Source organism: Musa acuminata, chromosome BXJ1-2 (assembly GCF_036884655.1).
Source record: "Musa acuminata AAA Group cultivar baxijiao chromosome BXJ1-2, Cavendish_Baxijiao_AAA, whole genome shotgun sequence".
NCBI classification, from domain to species: domain Eukaryota; kingdom Viridiplantae; phylum Streptophyta; class Magnoliopsida; order Zingiberales; family Musaceae; genus Musa; species Musa acuminata.
Window position 1 is genome coordinate 24,327,387 of NC_088328.1, and position 25,238 is coordinate 24,352,624.

Genomic DNA, 25,238 nt, shown 5'->3' on the forward strand with positions numbered 1-25,238 from the left:
TGTTTGTACGACTGTCGGAAGTCAATGCGACGAATTCACTCAACGATCTATTCTTGGTCATTCGAAACCAAAAGGAGAGCGAACTAAGAGCAGATCGTTCGTCAGTCAACCCTATCATTTGTTTCACGTAATCATCACCAATGCAAGATTCATAAGACGACAAATAGTGCAAATCACTAATTTTTCTTTTAGGTAGATATACTGATTTCTGCAGAATTATAATGAAACAAGCTTACCTCCAAAGAAGATTGACAAGAAGAAATGTTTTTATTTATTATTATTTTGTGAACTTCTTTCTCTCGATCTTCTCGAAGATGCAATCGAAGTCAAAACGCAATCGAGCAGTTGGCTTATAAGCAAGTCGAATTTTGACCGCAGCAAATTTAGGGCCAAGTCAAAAGCGCAACAGTCAACACGGCTTGAGTGCAGCCAGGCTCATTGGCCTACGTGGCTATTATATATTTGATGCATAACGGTGTCCCGTGTTTTCTGTAAAGAGGGCGGTTTCTTTCCCTTTGCTATCCGGCTTCCGCTTTCTGAAGGAAAGCCACCGGATAGTTCTTCGACTTGGCTTCCACCTCCACAACTCCGCTGTTTGGTCCCTCGTTTCGTGGTGCTTCTGTCTGCTCTTCCTCCGATCTGCTTTGTATTATCCTCTCTCTCTCTCTCGACATACAGCCAACTTCCCCTTTCCCCTCTTCTCTTCCCTATCTTTGTCATCCGAAGCAATCCCCTCTTTCCTTCTTCGGCCTCCCGCTTCCTCCGTCTTTTCGGGAAACCACGTGACCTTCGGTCGAGTTTTTTGGTACCGTTTTCTCCTCGCCATCTCGAGACAGTTCATGGATACTGATCCAATCTCCAAAAGAAGCTCTTTGGAGCGCGGAGGCTGTTCGATCACGAAGGGGTAGCGAAACTCCGGCTCGAAAGACTGATTCAGCAAGTCTTAGTTCTGGTTGTGCTGCTTCTTCGCTAGGAATATTGATAGTAAAGATTCGATCTTTGTTTGATGGGATGGAGGAGATTTTGCGTTGCGCCACGTGAAGAAGTCTCGATCTTGTGAAGATCTTATTTGGTCCGATATCTTTTGGTGAATTTATATGTTATAAGAGTTCAGCATATTTAAAGTCCTATTTTATTTGGTTTCTTTTCTTTTGCCAGCTAAATATGGTATTTTTTGAAAATTATTCTCCCATGTAATTTGGTTAATGGTTTCTTGTCTTGCTATAAGTTTGCACGATGAAGAAAATGGTCACCTCTTGACTTGGGTTAATCCATTTGAGATGTGTAGCTGCTATTTTCTTCTCTTGTTAAAATTGGATATCAACCTTAGTAAGGTAGTCAGGTTGTTCCCAAAGGGATTCATCTGGTTAGGTTTACGAGAGATATTAACTTGGGAAAATTACAAGCGAGAACATTAAAAGCTGGATTTATTTTTGCTTATATTTAAGGATGAAGACTCTGCTAGTATTACTGGATAGCATCAAGCAGCATAATAATAGCTAGTCACTCTTTGCATCATGAGGCGGATAGGGATGTAGACATGACATCTGATTTTTGGAACGACAAAGAGAGAAAGGAGTCTGTGTTTCTAGGAGTTACTGTTATTTGTTATACTATTAAATCTGGCTAACACGCTTGATATTGTTTTGTTGCCTGCTGGTGTCATACCTGCATTGGAAAATGAAAATTTCTTTCAAAAGCCTTGCTCTGCTTAAGTTCCTTTTCTCCCTTCTATCAGAAATCTTATTTTGAGTGGATTTTGAAATTATTATTATTATTTAAATATATCAACACCAATTGCTTGTGCAGTTTCCTTTTAGGTCAGCGTTTTATTTTAAGCAATTATCCAATTGTAAGTGAAGGTATCAGTGCAAAAGGGAAAAGCTTGGACATATACTATTCTTTTTCCGATATTCACACATTTGTTAATTGGCGTGTGACATATTCAATTTCTTGATATGATGTTCCTAATTTCACTCTGATTTTTGAATTTAAATTTTGATTAATCTGGGCTGTTCTACTTTTTGAGGAATCAAGTTGCCATACTTTTTTATTGTGCTTCGTAACGAGAAATTCAATTAAATGGAGATTTATTTATTTATTATTTGAGGTTGTTCTGTTTCTTCTCAGCTTTAGTTATTTATTTCTTGTAAGAAACTATCATAAATAATGGCTGGATGATGTGCATGCTACTGAATTATGTTTACTTATCTTAAGGTTCTTTGTCATCCTTCAGAATCAATGTTCCAAGTATTGCTTGGTGTCTAATGGATTACAAATAAGCCTATTTGATATTACTTGATCACGAAGGGGCTTATCATTTATTAATTTCTTTTATAGATTGATATCAGGTTCTTATTGGATGGGGAGTGATGTTACTCAAACTGTGAAAAAGCTACAAGATCATTGTGATGTCAAGGTATACAATTTCACCTTGTTGTAAACCTGGATATTAAGCTCCCTTAAACTATTAAGTAGCAGTCTTGTCCTCTGAATGCTCGGCAATTCCCTGGATTAACTTTATTGAGCGTACATGCTGTGTGAACTTTAACATTGGAATATGTTAGTGTTACCTTTGACAAGCACTTAATTTGAATTATCAGAATCATTTCTATAAGCTGATGTGATGACATTTTGTCGTATTCAATATGCATTGTATTGCAGATATATTGGAGTCTCTGTTGGAGTGGTATAATAAAAATATAATGAAATGGTAGATTAGGTAATTATTTGCCACTTGTGACAGTTTATGGCTCTCAACAAGACTTAAGCAATCCTAATCTTATTGAAATTTTGTCAAGGAAATTTGCAGTCGATAGGATGTTGTCTGCTCTCATGCTGTTTTCTCTACTTAGAGAACCCAGAATATCTGAAATACTAAATCCTGTAATTTGTACTTTTTTGTATTCATATATTAGTCTTCTATTTTTATCCAGGCCAACAGTTCAATATGTTTGGAGCTTACGAAGATATTGAACAGGATCAGTCTGATTCTACCTGCAATAGAATCATCTCGACCAGGAAGTACTTGTGGGATAGCGGAGCTATGCTCTTTAAACAATTCAATTGACAAAGCAAAGCTACTTCTTCAGCACTGTGCTGAATCCAGCAAGCTTTATTTGGTACTTCTAGAGTTTTGCTGATTTTCTATGGGGAACTTACTTCTTACAAACTTTGGATTATGGTTCTAAGACTAGTTATCTCAAATTTTCTTTTAGAACCCACACAGGAAACTTTTGAAGTATGTTATGCACTTTACAACTTGAAGCTAATTCCTCGGTATAATTAGTGATATAAGCATAAACATAATGCCATGCTTCATCCTATCGACTTGAGACTCATGAAGCATGAATCGTTACAGAGATTATGAACAGGGTTGAATTTTGATATATCTTATCTGTGTCATTGTATTTCCATGACAAAAAATTGGTTTCTGTTTTGTTGGTAGAAAATACATGGTTTTAACCGGATTCCGATGTAATAACTACCAGTTGCATGAAATCCCAAATGTGTTCTATGAGAACAAGTTTGTATTTGTGACAAAATCCTTGAGTTGTTTGTAAGTCTAAATTAGCATTTTATTTATAAGAAGAACGAAGATAAAAATACATCATGAAAACTAGAGACAAGGATATAATACGAGTAATTTCATCTGTATGCTCCTTATGGTGTAGAGCAGTGTGCATATTTATCTAGCTTCTTTGCCGGTTGCAGTGTTAGGGATAAATCAAGGTTGATGTAGTTGCTTGGCATGTAGAACATCATGCTAGAATCGGAAGAAGTTGCAAATTTTGTTTCATACTATGTTAATTAAAGGCAGTAGGTTCCATGAACAGTAGTTTATTTATTTGTTTATATTAAGCTTTTGAGATTCGGTTATGCTGTTTAAATATTCTTGTTCTACTTTAATTCTTCTTTTTGGTTCTAATTTTGGTGCCTTGTACATTCTTAATATTTTCTTGTACCTCGTTCACGAAGCTTGGACATAGCAAACTTTCCACCATTTAAGGGGAAAAAATACAATTTCTATAGTACGCCATCAATATTATAAATTATAAAGTTGAGGTTTTTTATTATTAATTGATCAGCATTTAAGAGGTTATTTTCCCAAGTGTCCAAAACAAGTATCCCAAAATTGTGTAAAATTTCCATTTATATATCATAATCGAGTACCCACTTTATAGATGGTGCACCTTCAGTTTGCCTACTTGAAAGACCAAAAGTGATGCCGAGCCCACGTAAGTTTGGTTCCATCTAACCTGTTACTGTTTTGTCATCCATTGTTCTAGGTGAAAGATAACTATGCCATCACAGTATACTGATGGTTTGTGGGAAAAAAGTTAACTGACACTTGAATTAGAAAAGGATCTTACTTTACCTAATTTGTACATTTCTCCATTCTAAGTACTCATTTTCCCATAGAAGTGCCTGCATATAACTAGGGCTTATCTTTTTTTTACCAAGGACTAACGAGTAACGACAGTGGGGAAAGATGACTTGTTGGATGGAACCACATTCAGGTAGATTGAGTGTCACTTTTGGTCTTTTAAGTGGGTAAACTAAAATTCAACCTCTCTCAGGTGGGTAATCCATAAGTTTTCCTATCTTGAGAAAAGGATACTTGAATAAACAATTGTATCTGAGGTCTACTCATTAGTGGCTATGTCGATGTTGACAAAAACATCATTTTGGAAGGATCCTTGTACCATAGAATTGCAGCTACTAAAGTAGTTGACTCGATCAAGTTAATCAAGTGGTATGATATCACTGTTCCAATTTTGTCCAATTTCTGATAAATAAGTTATTATCAAGCAGAATGCAGCCATCTGACTTGGAATATGTCTATTTGGTCATGTGAATAAATAGTGGTTCATCTATGCCACTATTTTTTTACTTTTGGCAGCAGAATTAGAATAATTTCTCTTTTAATTTTATAGAAATGACTGATTTTGTCTTCAACAAAAATACTGTATCATTTAGGAACTTTTTTTTTTTTCAATTTTATTGATAAAACACATGTAGGAGTAATCATATTATTTAACATGGCTTGAGAAATTTTGACTTGGAAATGAGAATTTAAGATATTTTAACTTGTTGAATTTGCCTAACGAAAATAGGTGTCTTTATTTTTTGTTATCTAAGATGTGTATAACCTTACCAAAGGCAACAAACCACATATTAGCCCAAGATGCTGATCTCATATGAGATGGAAAAGAAGCCTTGAACCGAGATGCACCTAATTTCACAAACACTTGAAGGGAGAAGAGGAATCAATGAACATATAGCTGAACACAACCAGTTGGGAGCAATACTATCAGGGTTGTACATAAAAGAAACAAAATTTCCCTTCTTTTTCCCCAAAAGAAAGTAAACTATATTACTTCAAAAGATGGTTACAACCCGTACCAATTCTATCAAAATCCAGCTGTGAGCCAAAACCATCCAGCCAATGACCGTCCTAGATTTTCCCTTTTGTTTGAGGCTGTTTATGCCACTGATCTACAAGTAGATGTAGATTTATGTGATGATAGATATTCTAACTAGAACTTATTATTGGTGCTATTCTTAGCTTTATATTGACATTCATTTTATTATTCTATAGCTCTATTAACTGTAATTTTACACTCATATTTGTGCCTCATAACTTTTCCATTGGTTTAATTTGTCCGTCCATTAAAAAAAAGAGCTACTTGCTTCCTTGTTTTTTAATTTCTGTAAATTCGCAGGCAATAACAGGACAAGCAACTTTATCCAGATGTGAAAGGATCAAGGTCTCATTAATTAATAGTTTATGTCAAATTCAAGATATGGTCCCGCCACTTTTAGCGTGTAAGGTTCGTCAGGCTTGCAGTTTAACTCCTTAGGCCTTTCATTTTATTACAATGAAATTATGCTGGTGGTCTATTTTATATTGAACTATTTTGAATAAACATTGCCATGTCGAGCAAGAGTTTGTCCTGGAGTTTTCATAAGATTATAGGGTTGACTGCTAAGAAGTTTTAAAAATTTGAAGTCCTTAGTCAAAGTCATGACACATCTGCAAGCCCTGACATGACCAGACCTATCTATTTTTATCTTTTCCTAGTAGACGTTTTTAAACTATTATATAGAGATTAAGAATTCTTCCTTTTAACAATCACCATTTTGGGGTTTCTAAGCTTTGTTCTGCAGAATAGTAACCTAAGATAAGAATGAATGAGTCGACTCATCATCTTTGTGAACCATGGGTTCAACAACAGTACAAAATGTGCATTTGAAGGAAGTGCAGGTTCTGTGCATGCTACTTTATAACAACTTTTGCTAACAGGATACTGTTTTCTAGGGTGAGAAGGACCTCATACATAAACAAGGTCTGAAACCTGCATTACTTATTATGCTTTGTTGTGCCTTCTAGACTATCTAACACTGTGTTATATTTGTTGAGTCTTAAAACATTTGCTTTTGAATACTTACCGAAGCTTAATCATGTACATTTGGACTGTTGAGGTAATTAATCTGCTTCTTGTACAAAGTAGACTGGTGTTTGTTGATTTTCACCATCTCTTATAATAATGATTTGTAGATTAAAACTGGTTAACATCTTTGCATTATTTGATATCAAATAAAATAATCATTTTTTATTTGACTGCACTAGGTGTGTTTTCTAAACGAGACTTAGATTTTGATTCTGGAATCTCATTTGTCTTACTTTGAGTGTCAGTATTTGTAGTATTAAGAATAATTCTGATTGAAATGTCTTACACCCAAATCTAAAAAGGAATTGCAAAAGCTAATAGTTTGAGGATTAGAAAATGTGAATTATTATTTTGAGTGGCTATGAGAGTCTCTGATTTCATGTGGTAGCATCCAACATGCTAGAAGATATAAGTAGTTTTGTGTCCTTTCCACCAGTACATGGTTTCAAGAAACCATCGGATGTGATGCTTTGCCTTTGCCATTCTTCTTAAGATAGGCAAATCAGCCATAAAAATATATATTTAATGTTTTCCATCTCACTATGTATTGTAAAACTAAGATCTGGTGTTTTACTGATCTAAACTGAAGTTAAATTTTTGTATAAGGTGTTTGATCAGTAGAAACAGATGCCAAGGATGAAACTGAGCTGAGGAGGAACGGGATTAGACAATACAAGTAGAAATTCTAGTCAAAACTTTCATAAAAGATTGCTTGATTTGGAGAACGACAAATTATCATAGTGCATAGAAATAAATCATGGTTCTCAAATGATGTGAACTCATCTAAAGGGTCTTCTGGATAAGCAAATTCTTTTTGGTTATTGGCTTAACTATCTTTCACTAAGAAGCATATTCCTTTTCACTTATTATTCTAATTTTAAATGCAGAAAACTGATACTTCAGAGGAAGGATGCTAAATATTATGTAGGAAGGTGCTTTTTATTAATCAAAGTAGATAAGTCTTGGTGCTCGGCGCTTGTTTATTACTAGGAACTATTTTCTCTTTTGTGGCTACTTGACCATTTGTTACTGAGAAAGTCCTTTGTTTTAAGATGGTATGGTCGTTTGAACTTATTTTCCTAGTTAACAAGTTGAGGGCTTGAGGTTTAAGGATTATAAATCTCTAATCATGTAGTCGTTGGTGGTGCGGTTATACAAATATGATAGTGTACTGGGTTCTAAAATCAGACTCATATAATAACATTGCAGTGAAAAATGGAAGTGACTGAATTTCTAACATCTGCGTTGGTTAACCAGACCGTTTAGTTTAGAGAAGGATAAGATGGCAGTAGACCATTTGACATAGCATTATGTATCTTCAGCACATTGAATTGTATTCCGTTACTTCTTTGACTCAGTATCAACCTTACACGGTATATTAGTATCTTGCAGGCTATATGTTGCTCAGAACTTTGTCTTTTTATGACTTCTGGGAAGAATTTTCTTCTTCATTTGCTTATAACCATGATTAGCATCAGTTCGGCTAGTTTTGAAAAATCTGTGAGTGTGCTGATAGCTTTATATCACCAATATAGATTGCTGAAGTTCTAGACTACCTCAGAGTCACAAAGTTTAAAGTGGATTCTCCAGAAGAGGAGGCTGGCAGAGCTTTGCTAGATCTGCTTCGTCGGACGGACTCCAGCGAAGATGTAGAGTTTAAGGCTTTTCATATTGCTGCTTCAAGGTTAAAGCTGACATCTTCTAAGGCCATTTTAATAGAGAGAAGATCCTTGAATAAACTACTAGATAAATTGAATGGATCTGATAAAAAAAAGGAGAAGATCCTGTATTATTTTATGTACCTCCTGAAGAAGCATGGTAAGAATGTCAGGCAGGATGGTAGTGAGTTTAAGGAGAATGGCAAAGCAGGTAGTGAGAGTATTATAATAGATACAAACCGTGCCAGAAGTACTAGTCGTTCTTCAAACAATGATGAGCCAAGTATTCGAGGTGAGGCTCCAATTGATATACGTCAAGCTGCTGTACCTCCTGAGGAATTTTGTTGTCCGATTTCATCCAGATTGATGTATGATCCTGTAGTTATAGCCTCTGGACAAACATATGAAAGAAAGTACATAGAAAAATGGTTTGATGAGGGACATGATACATGTCCAAGGACTCGAAGAAAGCTGGTAAACCTTGCTGTGGTTCCAAATTCTTGCATGAAGGATCTTATTGCCAACTGGTGCAGGAGACGTGGCATCAGTGTTCCGGAACCATGCTCTGATTGCAGTCCTGCAGATTTTTGCGGCTGGGAACCTTCACATAGTTACTCCATATCAAGTTTGAAAAATGTTTCTGCAGCTCTTTTAGATGGAAGTGTCAGGCATTATTTTCTTCAAAATGATCACAGCAATGTATCAGTTCTCTCATCTGATGCTAGCTACTGTTCAGATTCATCCCAAATTAGTGGCATCAAGAGCACACAGGATAACCAGACTCATTTGTTTTCGTGGAGTGATGATTATCAACAGCATCAGTCATTCTCCAATTTCAATCATGAAATGTTTCTGAGATTCTTTTATAGACTCTTGGAACTTCCAATTGATGTCCAAGACAAAGCAGTAAAAAAAGTGAAATTCCTTCTGGAAAGCGACGAGGAGATTTGTTGTGCTATGCTCGCTAATGGTTTTGCAGAAGCACTAATTAGCTTTCTGAAGAATGCACGTGAAGAGGCCAATGTACGAGCAATTAGAGCTGGAAATCAGCTATTTCTTGCTTTCCTGAATGAGAACTGGTGATTTCCTTTCTGTTGTACTCATTCTCATTTATCTTAAAAGTTTGTCTCCTGTTTTTGTTGTCACGGTTCCATATTCTACATTTTGTCCTGTTTTGTTTTAATATACGGTATTACTGAAGTCATTTTCATGCTTGCCCAGGGTTAAAATCTCGTCCTTGACTGAGGATGCATTGCAGTTATTGGTATCTTTTCTTGATTCTGATATCAGGATGGAAGTTTTAATGCTGATGCAGAAACTGGCTCAGAATCCAAGCTGTAGATCCAGCATTATGGCACCTGGTGTTGTGGCTCCAATTATAAAATCTTTAGATTCAGAAGACACCGGGTTACTTGAACTATCTCTGAAAATTCTTCTTGATTTATCAGCTGATGAGGATGTAAAATCTTCTATTCTATCCTCTGGATGCATAACAACTCTCGCTTCATTTCTGACGGATGGAAGACTAGCACATCTTTGCTTAAAGATCATCCAGAACATAAGTCACCATGAAGAGGGTGCAACTACGGTAGTCAAAGCCAAAGCCTGTCTTGCTGCGATTGTAGAACTGCTTGATACTGGCAGCAAAGAAGAACAAGAGCATGCAGTGGATATCCTCTATGCCATATGTTCTAAGAGTTACGAAAATTGTCTGCTGGTCATGGACGAGGGGGTGATTCCAGCTCTTGTTGATATTAATGTTAATGGGAATGTCAAGGGCCAGGAGATTGCTACAAGGCTGCTCCATCTTCTGAGAGACGTCAGGCGTAGCGATCGTTTTGTCAATTCATATATCAAGCCTGAATCCATACCTGAACCAACAGCGAACGTTGTCCAACATTCTGCGGACAGAGTGCCGCTTTCTAGATCTCTTGGTGTACTTGGGAAGAAACTAAGATTCTTCTCAAAATCAGGGTCCTCGACTCCTTGTTAATAAGTTCTTGGCAGGACTGTTCTTATACATATAGTCATTTAGCTGAAGTAGTGAATAAATTTTCTGTAAAGCTGATGCAATTTTGGAGGAACATTTGGGTGGGATGCTCTTCTCGTCCACATTTCTCTTTGTTCATTCTTGAATGTATAGACAAATAGATGTGGTGTTTGGAAATATGTCTCTTTTCGTTCTGTTGGTACCAGTTTTGTCAATCTTGCCTTTTGACTTGACAAAGAACTCATCCCGTATCGAAGAGACGAATGATTCATTTTCATCAGAACCGGATTTCCAAGGCATCCACCCATCTCTCTCTTGGCTGTTCTCTTTGCTCCACTCTAGTGACTTCATTGAAGCTATTTTGAGCAAGAATAGCATGCATGAGAAAATGGCTGTTTCCAGTAAATCTGTGTGGAGATTGTCCAAGAACAACTCAATCTGTGTCTTCTTACCATCGTCTTCTTCCACTTTCCCTTCAAGAGTCTTATCAAGTCAGTACAAAACATAAGCTTGTTTCTTCATCCCCTTCTTCCCCCCTAGCAAAGTCTCAGTCACCACCACTCCATTCTTTTCCTCCGATTTCCTCTCTTGCACATGCTCGACTCTCTCGTTCAGTCCTTGGACACTGCATCTATCTAGTTCATCGCAGCTGTCACCTTCCTCGACTGGGGAAAACCCCACCACAAATCATTTCATGCCAACTCATGTGATCGATCCAACCTCCTTCGGTAACCATCTTCTTCCCTTCAGCAGAAAACTCCCATGTTCTTTTCATGCACTTGCTTTCCAGTTGTGAGAGACTTCCAGAAAAGAAGGTGTCGGATAACACCCTCTCAGATGAGCTTTCGATGTCGACCGCTTACTTTACTCCACCCATCAACAACGATGCATTTATTTCCTAGAGAGAGAGAGAGAGAGAGAGAGAGATTAATCACACTCATGCTACTACACGAAATGGATCCAGAAAGAGCATTCTTGTCTGTAAGGAATCAATGGAGCTAAGTGCTCGTCTCAGAGCATTTGTGATAACCGAAAGTTTCCTCTGCATCATACTGTTAAGTTGGTCGTATGCTTCTGTCATACTCACGGAGAGGATGCTATGAACAAATCCTTTAATCTTTCAGTCGCTCTCCACATTTCAGAGAGATCAACTCGTGAAAAGCTGCGTGATGTGGTTATCTCTCAGTATCAGCAGGATGGCCTCCATGTCCGCAAAGGTGCGGGGACAAAGTCACATGGAAAGTGGGTAGACGAGGACTTCGCCACAACCCGATGATCTCTGGCCTGCTTTACCATTCTTATCTCCTGGAAAAAAGGGGGCCAAGTACAATCGACTGGCGCCACATATCTCCTCTTGTCCATCATTCATTCTCATGCTAATTCAACTGCCAGCCAAAAGGATTCATGAGAAGAAGAGATGGTTGCGCACTCAACCCTATTCTGAGAGGATGAAACCCCGCTTTCTCTACTACTAAATCCTGTGTCATAGTACGTCAGACGGCACGAATGATTTGAGTGCCAACGGAACCTCCTCGGAGCTCATCATGTCATTAGTTGTCATCCGAACGATCACAGTTTAGTTGATATTTCTGATACTTCCTTCTTTTCGTGTCACTCGATGAATCTAATAATCGTTTCTGTTATCTTTCTCTCGTTTGCGTCTTTCATGGCGTCAAAGCAATGAATCAGACTAAGCAAGACAGGATTACACGTCGAGTTTAGTTCTATCTACTCTCTCTCTCTCTCTCTCTCTCTCTCTGAGCAGCTGTGTTTGGTTCATCTCATACGGCCGCACACCAACTAGCTGGAAAGAGGCTGTGGATCGAATCAGAGAAGAAAGAGGGGCAAGTTGAGCGCAGTATGGAGGAAACGAGTGCTATGTGGCTCGATCCAACACCTCATAAACTAGTGTAGCTCAACCCTCCTAGAGGGTGAAATATCTGTGTTTGTGCTGGGATCTTCCTGGACACGAAAACCAATCATGCTCCATGGTACACTCCATTACAGATTAGGCAACAGTATGGTTACTGATGCGTCGCTGACTCCGTGGTCCTTGATGATCTAACCTAATCTGGCTTTTCTCATCACTGCTCCCATCGATTTTGGATCCAACAGTGTCTGGGATCTCATGCTGGATTCTTCGATTAATCGTTTCCATAGGATTTACCCTTTAATTTCCAACATCTCTGAAGGTTTCCAATGCTGGCGTGGTTGGAAACTTCACATCACAGTTAGAATCATAACAAAATAAGCGCTCACGGTTAGTAGTGTCACTCACAGCAAAGAACACGCCAGCCTTGGGTGTCACTCAAATCTTCCTTGTCTCCTGCACCTACTTGGTGTCATTCATGATTGATCATCTCTCGGATGCCATGAGTGCATTGCATCTGTTCCTTTGATAAGTTTGAATTGTAGTGATGAAAAGTACATATGAAATGACTGAATACAATGTCTTATTTATACACGTGGGAAGAGAGGATTTTCCTTAACTATCTTAAGAGATTTTCTTATGCAGTTGAGGAAATATTTATCTGCTATCATGCTCCCATAAGATTGAGCTCCTGTCAAGGATGTCAATCTTGAACCGATGTAATGAAAATAATTTATAGGCGAGAGGCTTCGTGAATGAATTTGCTAGTTGATCAGTCATATATACGTGAGAAACATGTAGTTGATGTCTAACAACTTGATCTCGCACGAAGTAGAAGTCAATGACAATATGTTATATGCGTGAATGAAAAATCGGATTGACACATAGATAAGTAGCTTCAATATCATCACAATATATTGTAGGAGGTACGATAGAGTTGACGTTGAGTTCCTTGAGTAGATTTGTGACCCAATTGATCTTAGCAACAGCAGTGGTGATGGTACGATATTCAGCTTCAATTGTAGTGGCGATGGTAGTAGTGCCGGATGATGTTCATATGGTGAATTCGACTGATTGTGGCCACTTCATTCACGAAGTCCTGGCTATTGCCTTTGATCTTCTCCAACACCTTGGTAGTCACCAGAAGTCCATTTGGGAGCTTCCCCTTCGCTTAGACTAGGCAAATTTCACTGTGGATTTTTGTCGTCTGGACGAGGCGACGTTTACTGCCACCTCCTCCCTCATTACTCTTCCTGCAGCAGAGGAGCTCTACAGTGACGCTCTCATTGGTCGCTTTCGTGCAGCCTTTAAGGAAAAAAGTGGCAAGCGCGACCTGCACACAACCAACTGATCTCTTATTTGGCTATGATTTACTAGGCTACATCGATATGTCTGATACCATGATAAGTTGAATTGTAGTGATGAAAAGTACTGACGAAATGGTTGAGTACAATGTCTTATTTATACATATGCGAAAGGAGAATTTTTCTTAATTATCCTATGAGATTTACTCGTACAATTGAGGAAATCTTTATCTGCTATCATTCCTTTCTGCTTATTATAGCCGAAGAAGATGATGGATGGCCAGGGGAGATGTACAGAGGAGACAAATAAGAGGTCCTACTTAACATTCTGGTTGTGGTGATACTGATCATTTCGATTCCTCTGATGATGTTGAGCGGTGAGAATGGTAGAAGTTAACAACGTTAGGCCATTGTGATAAATGCCATGCCCATCTCTGTGTTAAGGTCTCTCTCGTCACCTGTAGACCTGTCGAAGATCCATAGATAAGAGAAGACCATGCAGTGCCCAACAGCTCCTCCTTCCTCTAATAAGCTCTCCGCCGGTTTGCAGCATCAGCAACCACCACCGTCGGCTCACGACTTCACCAAAACTATCGTTCTGGCGTCGACGCCGTTTGGTATGGTTCCTGATGGGTGGACTGGTGTTGCTGATGGTGCCCAAATCCAGTACCCTGTTTTCGGTGCTGCTAACGTTGGACAGGAAAACGCCAGTGCCAATTCCTTCGAGAATAGCACGGAGAAGAGAAAAGCTCCTAAATCCAAGGTAAACATCGATCTCTTTTAGCTTCTGCCGATGGATATAACAGTAATGCGTTGTTGGACACGACTCACGATGAGCTGATTCGTCTTTCTAGCAGCAGGAAAGTCGCAGCAGTGGCGCAGAGGAAGAAGGAACAGCCAGAGGAGGTGCAACGTCCAAGAATAAGAAGAAAGCGTCAGGATCAGACGCTACGAAGGAGACCGATTACATCCATGTAAGAGCTCGCCGGGGACAAGCCACCGATAGCCATAGCTTAGCCGAAAGAGTACGTCACTTCCAAGTAGCCATGATTTCTTCTTGTGTCTCTCTGTCTCTCTCGGTTGACGGATCGATGGCGTAGGTGAGGAGGGAGAGGATCAGCGAAAGGATGAAGTACTTGCAGGAGTTGGTGCCTGGATGCAGTAAGATCATGGGGAAAGCCAGCACGCTTGATGAGATCATAAACTATGTGCAGTCTCTCCAAAGACAAGTCGAGGTTCTACTAAATCCCTTCATCCTTTGTAGATCTTCCGATGACATTTAACTCTTTTAACGGACAGAATGAGGAATTGCTTCTGTTTTCTTTGATTGCTGCCGATAGTTCCTGTCTATGAAGCTCGCTGCTGCAGAGCCCAGAATGCACCTCAGCAGTAGCAACTTCTTCGACAGAGAAGAGGTAAGTTCTCTCTAATTATTATGCCGCTGCGCGCGTCCCTCACTCACTCTACCAAGCGATGGAATGTGTCGTTACTGCAGCAGTTAAATGCACCCTGCAATTCCAGTAGTGTTCCGGTAATGGGGGTGTCATCAGATCAACTCAAGCACTCCGGCCTTCAGTTGGCCTCCCTGCAGCAGGATGCCTTGGCTTCATGCCTCGATGTAATGGATTCTAGACCATGTTCTTATGTTCTGCAATGCATACATGTATTGACGTGATGTTTCAGGTTCACGGATGCTCTACCTGGGACGCCGGTTTGCACGGCTTCCATGATGGGGAAATCCACCGAGGGAGTCATCTTTGTCCTGGCAATCAGTGCAAGGTAAATAATAATACTTCGATCGCTGTTTGCAACCAGGCAGAAACAGCACCTTTTGCTTTGTGGGAAGTCTCTTACCCCACAATCTAAAGATGGAGATGCGATTACAGTTGGATTTGATGGTCTCGGATGTTGGAGGTACCAATTGCCGAGGTCAGTGACTTAACGCAGAGGATGGGTTCAAGACTGGTGCTGGTAACAAGATCTTTGTGCACTGCGTTAAACATCGTCTTGCATCTCCCTACTCCTGTATTGTCCCTACTGTTTTATCGTTGAGGAGTACTGGGAATACTCGTCTCCTAAGGATCCATTGGAATTCTCTTAAACAAGAGAAGATATATATATATATATATATATATATATATATATATATATATATATATATATATATATATATATATATATATATATATATATATATATATACATGTGTGTACAACATTTCTTTTTATCATTATTATCTTAAGTTGTTCCGAAAATGAGTTTATTTAAAAAAATATATATAATTTCATTATATTAAATGATGCACATGACACTTATATGTGAATTCGAATATGAGACCTGTCACTTATATAATAATGTACTAATCAATCTAGATATGAGACATAAGAATAAACTTATGCTGGAGCAATAAATATTAAAAAAAAAATATATATATATAGAGAGAGAGAGAGAGAGAGAGTCTGCAATAATCTCGAGGAGAGTCCAAATCAAGAATTTATCATTTTTTATTTTTTTGAAAAAAAAAAACTTTGACACATCAAGAACAGATAACAAAATTACAACAAATGAAAGGTAGGATTATAGTTATAGCAGCTGTGGCTGTGAGAAAAAGTAAGGTTGTGGCAGAATTTTTGGAAAATTGTACATATGTGCTTGTGTAGAGGTTTTGTTATACATATGTAGCACACTCAGAATGTACTATAGTTGTCCATGTTGCTGTTGCTGATCTTTGACGGCTTGTTCTGCGTCGATTTTCCGAAGGGTTGAAGAACTTATCTTGGTTCCTGTTGATTCCTCTGGCAATAAATCCACCACTTCAATCTGTGTTCACGATACGATGAGAATCAGGTGACAGATCCTCTACAACATCAAACTTATCATTTATGGTTGACTTGTGAGGAAATAACAGTAGGTAGTGCTAGATTTTAAATGCTCACATACCTGTAATTGTGATAAGCCTCTCTCAGTCCTCTTCCTGTTAACAGCAATGCCTCCCGGCAATGTTTCCTTGCTGTTGGACAAACAAAGTTTTAGATGTGGTTTCTCATGATTGAATTTGGCACTTTTTTGAGCGCGACTTTGAATTTTCTTAAAGTTAAATCAATATAAATTAGAAGATAGGTATGAGACCTCACAACAATAGCATCCAAATCTTTATCTATAATTGATGGACCATATGGATCTGTGATCGGCTCAACTTGCACCATCAGCTCCGGCTTAATTGACTGAAGAATGTTCAGTAACCGGGAAAAAAAAGAGAAAATAATTATAACATATGAATCAGCAATGGTGCAGAATCAATTAAGTTAACATTTTTCAGATAAATGAGCAAAGTTACATGAATTCTTATTACAAGTTGTGTTTTCACAGAAAAAAGAAGAAGAAAATTGTGTGATCAAAGCCTCTGGATATTGTTGTGTAAACATCATATTCTAACTTCTCACTGAAGGACCCAATGATCACAATTTTCTTCATGATGCTGCCGGTCATCACTGTAAGAAAACCAGAGGAAGCCCCAGAAGAAAATTCATTTCAGATAGGTTCAAATGCACACTAGGAAAAACGAAGAAAGACAAACATAAATAAAATAATAAGGAGATGAAACAGGAAAGCCTTTTTCAAAAGTGAGATCAAATTAAACAGGACAAGAAAGACATCAGAAGATGTTCTATAAAGATGAAACACCAGAAGAAAATGAGAACTGAAAGAAAAACATTAGAAGAGGTTCTATAAAGAAGACTTGAAGAAAGTCCAATCAGCATGCAAAAGAATATATCAAAGCATCAATCTCCTCACCCATTGTTTTTATGCTTGTGAAAATCCTATAGTTTCTGTCTGACCAAACAGACAAACATAATGTGTACTATTTGAGTACTCCTTCCAATATCTATAGACAGAGGCATGCTGGGCATTTCAGCACTAACAAAGATAAAAACAGTTATAACATCTAGAGTTGAACTCAATACAAGAATGAGAGAGATGCTGCAAGGTCAAGTTAAAAAGACAAAAAAGAAGTGAAATGGGCTAGAAGCGTATGATACAAAGAATATTCTCAATAAAATACTTGGAAGAATTCAAAGGACTGTTTTTCAAAGACTCATCGCCTTAAACAGGTAAGTTTGTAAGAGAAAAAAAGTGAAACCTAAACAATCGCTATGAGTGGTCCTGGCATACGTGAATCCTGAAGAATCACTAAGAGCAATCCCGGCCATGCCTGGGTTATTACTAAAGCCTTGGCTCTAAACTGATTATTCTGGCCTACAAAGGAGAAGAATTTTCCTAAGATATCATACTTTATCTTCAGTAAGGTACTTCGCATAACAAAATAATGGAAGACAGATAAAAGGAAATTTACAACAGCAGACCAATTCACCATATATGTTACTCGGAACAGGATTTATGCAGTTTCAATCAGATGTGTCCTATCAGTAGATCAGAAATTGCAATTATTTAACTGCACATAACTTTTGGATTGGCCAATATGAGGCTCTAATTTATGTTAGATTTGACCAGATCCATCAACTCCAAGAATCATCACTAGTCACTTTACCTGATTGCATAACTACTGACATAAACTTACAAACCAGCATAAACTAAGAATCTTCAGGAACCAGCACGAAGGACTTGCTGCACTTACAAATAATCACTACAAAAATTGTTTCCTTGAACTACAATTGATAAGAGAAAGGAGCTATATTCAATAGAAATGAGCTCTCTATATAAAATGACATTACAAAATTACAACAATGCGAAAGTGAAATGTGAATTCAGATAAATTTCTGCAGCTCATAAATTATGGTTCCTTGACTACTAAAATGTAAACTAGATCAGGGCCATAATGAGTGGAAACTAACAAGATTCATTCAGCAATGAAGGATGCTTGATGCAACTATCAAAAGATTACCTTAATGAAGTCCTTCACACTTTGCATGCGCTTTTCAGGTGGTTCTATTAGGAAAGCATACTGCAATTTCATGGAGCAAGGAACAAGATTTTATATATTAAAGACCAATAGCAAAAGAAAACTATTTGTGGAACTGTATCTGCTAAAATGGATCAAACAACAATGATATACAGAACCAGAATGAAGAAATTATTCTGCACAAAAACTTGTAGCAACAGAAAACAGTAGAATAATCGATAAGAGACTCTAAGGCCATGACTGACAATGAAAATCTCGCCAAAGTAACTGACCTGATGCTAAATTTTGGTAACACTGCAGTGCAACGAACTACATCTAAGCCTAAAATTATAACTACGTTCAAGCAAAGGAATGCACATGGTTTTACTTAGCGTCAGCGGCTAAAAATAAGAATACTGTTCCACTGATCTAAACGGGGAGTCCTATCGAAGACAATTAATTAAATGGAAGACTCTCACTTGATAGCCTGTCAAATGACAAACCAAAATGGCTGGCATAAGAATACATTAATAGAGTATGAACGAGAAAGTTTGTTTCAGATTTGTTGTTGCACAGCAAGTTTTTCCTCTTCGATTATTGATAAAGAAACTAAATTGTGAATAATGCCAAGAGTAACAGCAACAAGGGAGACGAGAAATACGAAGAAGAGAGAGGAGGAGGAACCTCTTTCTTGCTCAACATAGGTCCATTGCAAACCCCTACGACGATCCGCTCCCTCGCAAGCTCCGCGGACGCCTACAAGCGAGCAAGAAAATTAAAGGAAACAAAATCTCGAGCCTTTGAGAAAAGCGCTATATGCAAACCGATCACAAGGTAGACAAGACGCGTACCAAACCCTGTAACAGCTATTACGGATAAAAAAAAAAAGAAACCAAGAACAGTGATCGAGAAGAGAGAGAGAGAGAGAGAGAGAGAGAGAGAGAGAGAGAGAGAGAGAGAGAGAGAGAGAGAGAGAGAGAGAGAGAGAGGGGAGAGATGGGACCTTGAGAAACAAGTGATGGCCTTGGTGCAGTCTGTCAAAGGTGCCTCCGATCACAACAGCCGCGTACGAATTCGAAGGAGAGGGATTGGGATTTACCGATGACATGCAGTCCGATCTGTCTCCCTCCCTCGCCGCCGAGGGAGGAGAGGCCGCCTTCAGATCATCCATCCAAAGGACAAAGAGATGCTTGCAAGAGAGAGAGAGAATACAGGCGGAGGAGTAGGAGAGTAGAACAGAGGAGGCGACGAGCCGAGTCGAAACGAGAGGTAGGTGGCAAAAACTTATTTTTTGAGTTTTTTTGTCAGAAGCTTCTTTCATGGGTGAATTCGTTAAAAAAACTCTTGTTTTTTCAAATTTCTCGTCAAGTTTCCGTACTTCAAAAAATGTGTGAAACAATATATTTTTTTTAAATAATTATTTTACCTCGATGTCGATTGCTCCCTCAACCTAGCTTAACCCATCGATCATCGGTGCTTGCTCTGAACCGATAGAGGGTGGCCTTCCACATGATGGAGGAAGTCAACCCACCTTCGCGAGGGTTGTATCGAAGGAGGTGGTCTCGTACATGATGGAGAGGGGGGATCAGTCATCTTGCAAGGGTTGCAACAAAAGGGGCAACCTCGTGCGCGATAGAGGAAGGTGGTCAACTCTCGCGTGAGGGCTATAAGTGGAGGGGAGTGATTCCGCATGACAAAAGGGGGCTATGGGCAATGATAGATCAAACGAAAGAAGAGATAAAATGATCTTTTCATATATTATAGGTACTATTTTGAAAAATTTCAAAGTAGGAGCGAAAAATTTTGAAAAGTAAGTTTTTTTTTAATTCATCCTTTTAAAATTTTCAAACAGTGCACTTTTTAACCTAATATCTAAAATATTCTTTTTCTTATGTCTTAGACCATGGGGTGAATAATGTTTTTACGTGTTTTCAATAATATTAGAAAAATATTATAATGTAGTACAAAAATATTATAACATAATATTTTTATTTTTAGTAATATAAAAAATTATATAATATAAAAAAATATTATAACATAGTATTTTTGTGCTATGTTATAATATTTTTTGATATTATTAAAAAATATTATAATGTAGTATAAAAATATTATAATTGGATTGGTTCACCTTACTGTTATGAACAAAATTATAAATATCGATGCAATGTTTATTTTGTTCATGTTTTTCATAACATGTAGGGCTTATAATAAGTTTGGTAACCTCATTTTAATTGGCTTTTATGGTCATTTTAAGCTTGTAAACGTAGGTTGTGTGCAGTCATCATACATAGGTAAAATTATCCAAAAATAAACTATATAAATAGTTATTTTGAGGGTTTTTTTTAGCTCTATAGTGTTATATGGGTACTTGTGAAAAGTTTTGGCTATGACAGACCACCTTGGATCCTTTATTGTGCGATCGTTTAAATTTTACAAAGTTTATATTTGTAATTTATATTGTTTATCAAGTGCCTTTTCTTTAGGTTTCAAGAAGGTTGACCCTTTGTGAACGGATGCACAAGGGTACCAAATGACTTAGGTAAAATCAACTAAGTTCATGACTAATGGTATCATAGCAGGACAAGCATACTTATAAATACTTGACATTTAAACATGAGAAACTTAGCGGGGCTGCGTTAAGGGCAGTCAGCACATGCGATAGTATGAAGGAAATGAGCATTGAGATGTAGGGAAAAGAGTCGCTCAGAAAAGTGAGCATATGAGATTGTCATTCAGAGGAATGACCAACCTTTCACATAAGAGACACCACGAGGACAAGTGAGATAGGAAGAATATGTAATACACAAAAGTTGGGATAGCTGAGTTCAAGTTACGGCTTGACATTAGCAACCAAACTTGATGGTGCTCAAGGTAAGCAAGACCCTTGGTAAAGAATGAGACCATGTAAGAAGAAATAAGTTACTCAGTGATCAAAAGAGTTGTGTAAAGCTCATAAAGGTAAAGAAAATTGCTAACTCAAAGAATTCGATACTTATGCAAGAGCTTATACATGGATGATGAATTATCTGTGGTCATTCCAAAGCAATTGAAACTTGGCACCATGAAACATTGAAACTATCTTTTCAACATGAGAATGATACGTCTATAGATAGCTAAAGTGTGTAGTAAATTCAATATGTTATTAGGCCTTGACGGACATAATAAGAGTTATATTAGTGAAGAGTTATAATCTAACAAGTGTGTTCGAGGGGGTGGAATAATATACAATTTGTTTAGCAAGGTAGAGTAGTCCAAGGGAATAGTGGTCTTCAAAATTTCTAGAGAGAATGATGTGAAGAGAAAAATTACTCTAACAAAATAAATATCTATGAGAGATAAGTCTCGATTCTCCAAAGCGAGAATCATATACAATGAACTGCTTATGTTATAATGTACTTTAAGACAACAACTCTATAAAGCTCAATGGATTAAGCAAGTGATGAGGAGTCATCACATGATTTTACATAAGGTGATGCGTCGATGGACACATTACGAGATCAAGTGGGGGAGCGATCGAAGGTAATACCAAATGAAGACACACTTAGAGTTGATGTGAATATTAGACTAAACGAAGGGTTGACTAGTGGAATGGTGTCAACATCAACTCAACGTAAACCGAAGAGTGGAATAGCTTAAGTAAAACTTGGTGAAATACTCAAGCCATATGAAGGGAGTCGATATAGAAGACGAAACATGAAGTAGAGGCATAAAGATTTCTTTAGATAGAGAGGCCAAGAACATGAACTCTTGCAGTGGCAACAATGAGATCATGTCATTCTATGAGTCACTCGTTCTAATGGAATAGACTCATCTTATATGGGGCCAAAGTCGAAGGGAGCTTCCAGGCACATGCATATTATCTTAACAAAGCATTTGATGGAGGAACTAAGACGACTTAACTTGCAGAGAGAAAGTTAGAGTTAGAAGGCATGGGGCAATAAGATGCGAAGTGGATACTCTTGAAGAATATATCATAATATTGTCATTCGAGTTACGCAAAAGAAGCTGTATGCGGTAAGATTATGCTGGTGGCAGAGGTACATGATCCAAATAATGACACACTAATTTCAGTAAAGTTGATAGACTTTGAGAGCTGTTAGGTGATAGACTATCATAGAGCTGTGCTTCATTAGGGTGTGACCCGAGAGTCGGTAGATGAAGGTTGATTACTAAAGGAGCGAACACAATCAGAGGTGTTGGAGGCCTTGCGATGTATTGGCAGAAGCCACACATAGAGAGATTGTAGTCTAAGTTCATCCAATAAAAATCAAAATACAATGGAGATGTAAGTAATAGGCAATATAGTGCAGCAAGAGGCAATACAATGGAGATGTCAGCAAGAGATAATATAGGCAAAATGACACACACGAGGGACTCGATCATATCGAGGTATGATAAGGAGCTCCACTTCGATGAATAATACAATGACAAGAAGGACAATAGTTTCAAGGAGCGATTGTCATAATACATTAAAGGTGGGTTTCCGTGTGTGCATCAAATTTTGTATTAAATAAAAACCTTGATCATCAATATATGGGGGCTATGTACCACTGAAGGAGAATTTCAAGTATAAATAATAGTGAATCCCATGAAGGATACTTGAACATATAGAGATATAATTAGAGTAGTTAGAGAGTTAGATTACTCTAGAGCTCATTTTTGTTTAAGGAAGCCCGACAAGTCAAAGGACAAGCTGAGTAAGCGAATATTTCTACTAAGGATACAAAAGAAAATAGAATTGGCGTGAGCCCTGTAATATGATGGTAGAGGTCATGCATAAGAGTTGTAGTCTATCTTTCCAACCACCAAGGGGAACTGCTCGAAGGATATAGTGGTGTTGAAGCAGATAATCGAAAGAGTCGAAGAAGTGATGACGAGTCTAGAGAGATTTAGCTATCCAAAACTTAAAGTGTCGATTAGAATGGAGGTGGACTTGGAGTGCCACAGTGTTACATAGCTGAATCTACCATTGTGAAGAAAGGGACACAGATATGAGGTGACAGAGAGTAGAGCCATGGGCTTGGAAACACTATGGTATTATAAAGGCAGAACTTTCATGGAGTCATTATTCTCTTGCTCTCACGGAGGAAGAGCGCATGATCATGTGAAGGGGCCGAGGAGGTAGAAAATATAAAGGCAAACTCCAAGTACCAAGATAAGACTGAATGACAGAGACCATAGAACTTCATAAGACTAGTGTCAATAGGCTTCTCATCAAAATAGCTAAAATGAGGGACTTTAGGTTAATGTAGGAGTACTCGACTAAGGAATGAAATAGGTGTTACACGATACAATAACTTTTCTACTTAAACAAGTAAGTGATATAAATGATGGAGAAGATAGTACAATCATAGAGGTGATCAAAACTATTAGAGACTAGCTTTAAGTTAGAGTAAAATTTCACTCTTTTCAAAGAAAACTTCTTGCATTCCAAAAGTTTGATATCAATGAGAAGACGAATTACAATAGATAACTTAACACAAGGAGTGCAAATACCTCGAGTACTTCAGAAGTGTGAGCAAAGAATAGGGAAAGACTAGTAACCAACTTGATGGATGGAATGTAACCCTCGATGAGGTTAGGAAAGTTGAGTAATTTTTGCTTTCTCAACTCTTAAGAGAATGGGTAAAATCAAGTACCCCAGTTCTCTTATTTATTTAGAGTCATGTATATATTCAAAGACCCTAAGAAAGTGAAAAGATAATAGTTATTAAATCATCACTAATAGTGATTGGTTCTATCAAGAGTAGACTATTCATTTCATTTCCCAACAGAATACTAATAAAAAATAAAAATGATGCGAATCTATTTGGAAGTGACAACTAAGTAAAATAAAATTTGTTGGGCAAATTTTATAGAGGAAAGACTTCAAAAACTTTAAAGTTTGTGAGGTGATACTCATTAAAGACCCAATAAGCATCCACCCAATTCAAGTAGAATGAGTCATTTGAAGGACTTAAGTATAATAAGTAAGGTCTTTTCCTTTATTTGAAGGATCCGTAGAAACCAACAAAGATCAACATAACTCGATGAACCCAATATCAAAGTCTGAGTCATTGTTGAGTTGATGCAGCATGATAGATTAAAGTTCAACTACTCAACAAGAATGATGGAGAGCAATTGGGAGCCAAGAGGTACATTGCAACTAGGACAACAGATTGAAGATTCAACAAAGGCGAGGAGATACAACGTCTGTAAAGGCTTCGACGATGATGTCGAAGGAATAAATAAGAGAGAATGTCATAGATAAATTAATAAATATGACATTCGATATAATACTTACGTGTGTTTGTTGTTTTTGGCTTTGTTTATACTTTGCACAACATGTAAAGGGTTTGTAGTAGGTTTGACAGCCCCATTTTAGTTGCCTTTTATGATCATTTCATATTCGTAAATGTATGTTATGTATAGTCATCCCATAAAGATAAAACTATAAAAAATATGCTATCTAAACAGTCATTTTAGGGGGTTTTAAGCTTTACAAAATGGTGTTGAGTATAAGCCAACACAACATCCAAGAGCTACCCGAGTGACTCATGGCTGGATGGGCCTTCGGGATAGTGTCTAGGGTTGGTTCATTGTCTTATTCCGCAGCAGTATTATATGGGGACTTTTGATTGTTGTAGACTACCTTGGACCCTTTATCGTGCGATCATTCACGGCTTGCAAAGTCTATGTTTATAATTTATATTACCTATCAAGTTTTTGTTGAAATAATTACTTATGGAATCTCGAGTTAAATGCTTATTCTAACATATCTTCTCTTTTATACGTCCTTAAGGAACATAAGAGATTTTGGAGAGGCTAAGTCTTTGCCAACAAACACATAAAAGGTGTTGCATGACTTAGACAAAACTAACTAAGTATATAATACTATGAATCGATCTATAAAAAAAGGAGAAAAATGATTAAAATTTTGATAAGTAGGTGAGAGTATTTAAGGCATTAGGGGAAAAAAATTGTTTAGGACTTCTAAAAATAATAAAGGAAAAAATCTAATTTTTTTTAAGAATTCACTCTATTATATATATATATGAATTAATCATGTAATTATAAAATAA

The 25,238-nt window shown here is 37.6% G+C and overlaps 3 protein-coding genes across 9 annotated transcripts; 2 read left to right on the forward strand and 1 right to left on the reverse strand.

Moving 5' to 3' along the window:
• The first annotated feature begins 508 nt into the window (after positions 1-508).
• Positions 509-10,308, forward strand: LOC103975931 (U-box domain-containing protein 5). 4 transcript variants are annotated; one of them, XM_018822481.2, is made up of 6 exons: positions 509-1,087; positions 2,341-2,419; positions 2,937-3,122; positions 5,727-5,834; positions 7,991-9,192; positions 9,335-10,308. In XM_018822481.2, the coding sequence occupies exons 2-6, from the start codon at positions 2,363-2,365 to the stop codon at positions 10,104-10,106; spliced, it is 2,325 nt and encodes a 774-aa protein (XP_018678026.2). In that variant the 5' UTR covers positions 509-1,087; positions 2,341-2,362; the 3' UTR covers positions 10,107-10,308. The 4 variants fall into 4 exon arrangements, with proteins under 4 accessions (XP_018678026.2, XP_009389348.2, XP_009389349.2 ...); XM_009391073.3 differs by having other exon boundaries at positions 509-1,072; XM_009391074.3 differs by having other exon boundaries at positions 509-1,072; positions 2,352-2,419.
• Positions 10,309-13,526: 3,218 nt separating this feature from the next.
• On the forward strand, positions 13,527-15,574 carry LOC135602289 (basic helix-loop-helix protein 79-like). Of its 4 annotated transcripts, XM_065094251.1 has the most exons (7): positions 13,529-14,040; positions 14,132-14,302; positions 14,378-14,512; positions 14,618-14,692; positions 14,773-14,895; positions 14,961-15,056; positions 15,164-15,574. In XM_065094251.1, exons 1-7 carry the CDS (start codon positions 13,774-13,776, stop codon positions 15,212-15,214), a joined length of 918 nt encoding a protein of 305 aa, XP_064950323.1. In that variant the 5' UTR covers positions 13,529-13,773; the 3' UTR covers positions 15,215-15,574. The 4 variants fall into 4 exon arrangements, with proteins under 4 accessions (XP_064950322.1, XP_064950323.1, XP_064950321.1 ...); XM_065094250.1 differs by having other exon boundaries at positions 13,527-14,040; positions 14,776-14,895; positions 14,961-15,574; XM_065094249.1 differs by having other exon boundaries at positions 13,531-14,040; positions 14,135-14,302; positions 14,961-15,574.
• Positions 15,575-15,831: 257 nt separating this feature from the next.
• LOC135602380 (phosphopantetheine adenylyltransferase-like) lies at positions 15,832-19,465 on the reverse strand. The gene is made up of 6 exons (XM_065094254.1): positions 19,181-19,465; positions 18,862-18,933; positions 18,181-18,240; positions 16,407-16,501; positions 16,218-16,287; positions 15,832-16,097 (listed from the first exon to the last, which is right to left on the reverse strand). Exons 1-6 carry the CDS (start codon positions 19,346-19,348, stop codon positions 15,975-15,977), a joined length of 588 nt encoding a protein of 195 aa, XP_064950326.1. The 5' UTR covers positions 19,349-19,465; the 3' UTR covers positions 15,832-15,974.
• Positions 19,466-25,238: the final 5,773 nt, after the last annotated feature.

What these genes read in the sequence shown, in the direction of transcription:
- LOC103975931 (XM_018822481.2), top strand. Translation starts at nt 2,363, where the DNA reads ATGGGGAGTGATGTTACTCAAACTGTGAAAAAGCTACAAGATCATTGT. An exon ending in AATCCAGCAAGCTTTATTTG is followed by an intron (nt 3,123 to 5,726) that starts GTACTTCTAGAG and finishes GTAAATTCGCAG; the next exon opens with GCAATAACAGGACAAGCAAC. An exon ending in CGCCACTTTTAGCGTGTAAG is followed by an intron (nt 5,835 to 7,990) that starts GTTCGTCAGGCT and finishes TCACCAATATAG; the next exon opens with ATTGCTGAAGTTCTAGACTA.
- LOC135602289 (XM_065094248.1), top strand. Translation starts at nt 13,774, where the DNA reads ATGCAGTGCCCAACAGCTCCTCCTTCCTCTAATAAGCTCTCCGCCGGT. An exon ending in GAAAAGCTCCTAAATCCAAG is followed by an intron (nt 14,041 to 14,131) that starts GTAAACATCGAT and finishes TCGTCTTTCTAG; the next exon opens with CAGCAGGAAAGTCGCAGCAG. An exon ending in ACTTCTTCGACAGAGAAGAG is followed by an intron (nt 14,693 to 14,772) that starts GTAAGTTCTCTC and finishes TCGTTACTGCAG; the next exon opens with CAGTTAAATGCACCCTGCAA.
- LOC135602380 (XM_065094254.1), bottom strand. Translation starts at nt 19,348, where the DNA reads ATGGATGATCTGAAGGCGGCCTCTCCTCCCTCGGCGGCGAGGGAGGGA. An exon ending in GCCATCACTTGTTTCTCAAG is followed by an intron (nt 18,934 to 19,180) that starts GTCCCATCTCTC and finishes GCTCGCTTGTAG; the next exon opens with GCGTCCGCGGAGCTTGCGAG. An exon ending in GAGGCTTATCACAATTACAG is followed by an intron (nt 16,098 to 16,217) that starts GTATGTGAGCAT and finishes TCGTGAACACAG; the next exon opens with ATTGAAGTGGTGGATTTATT.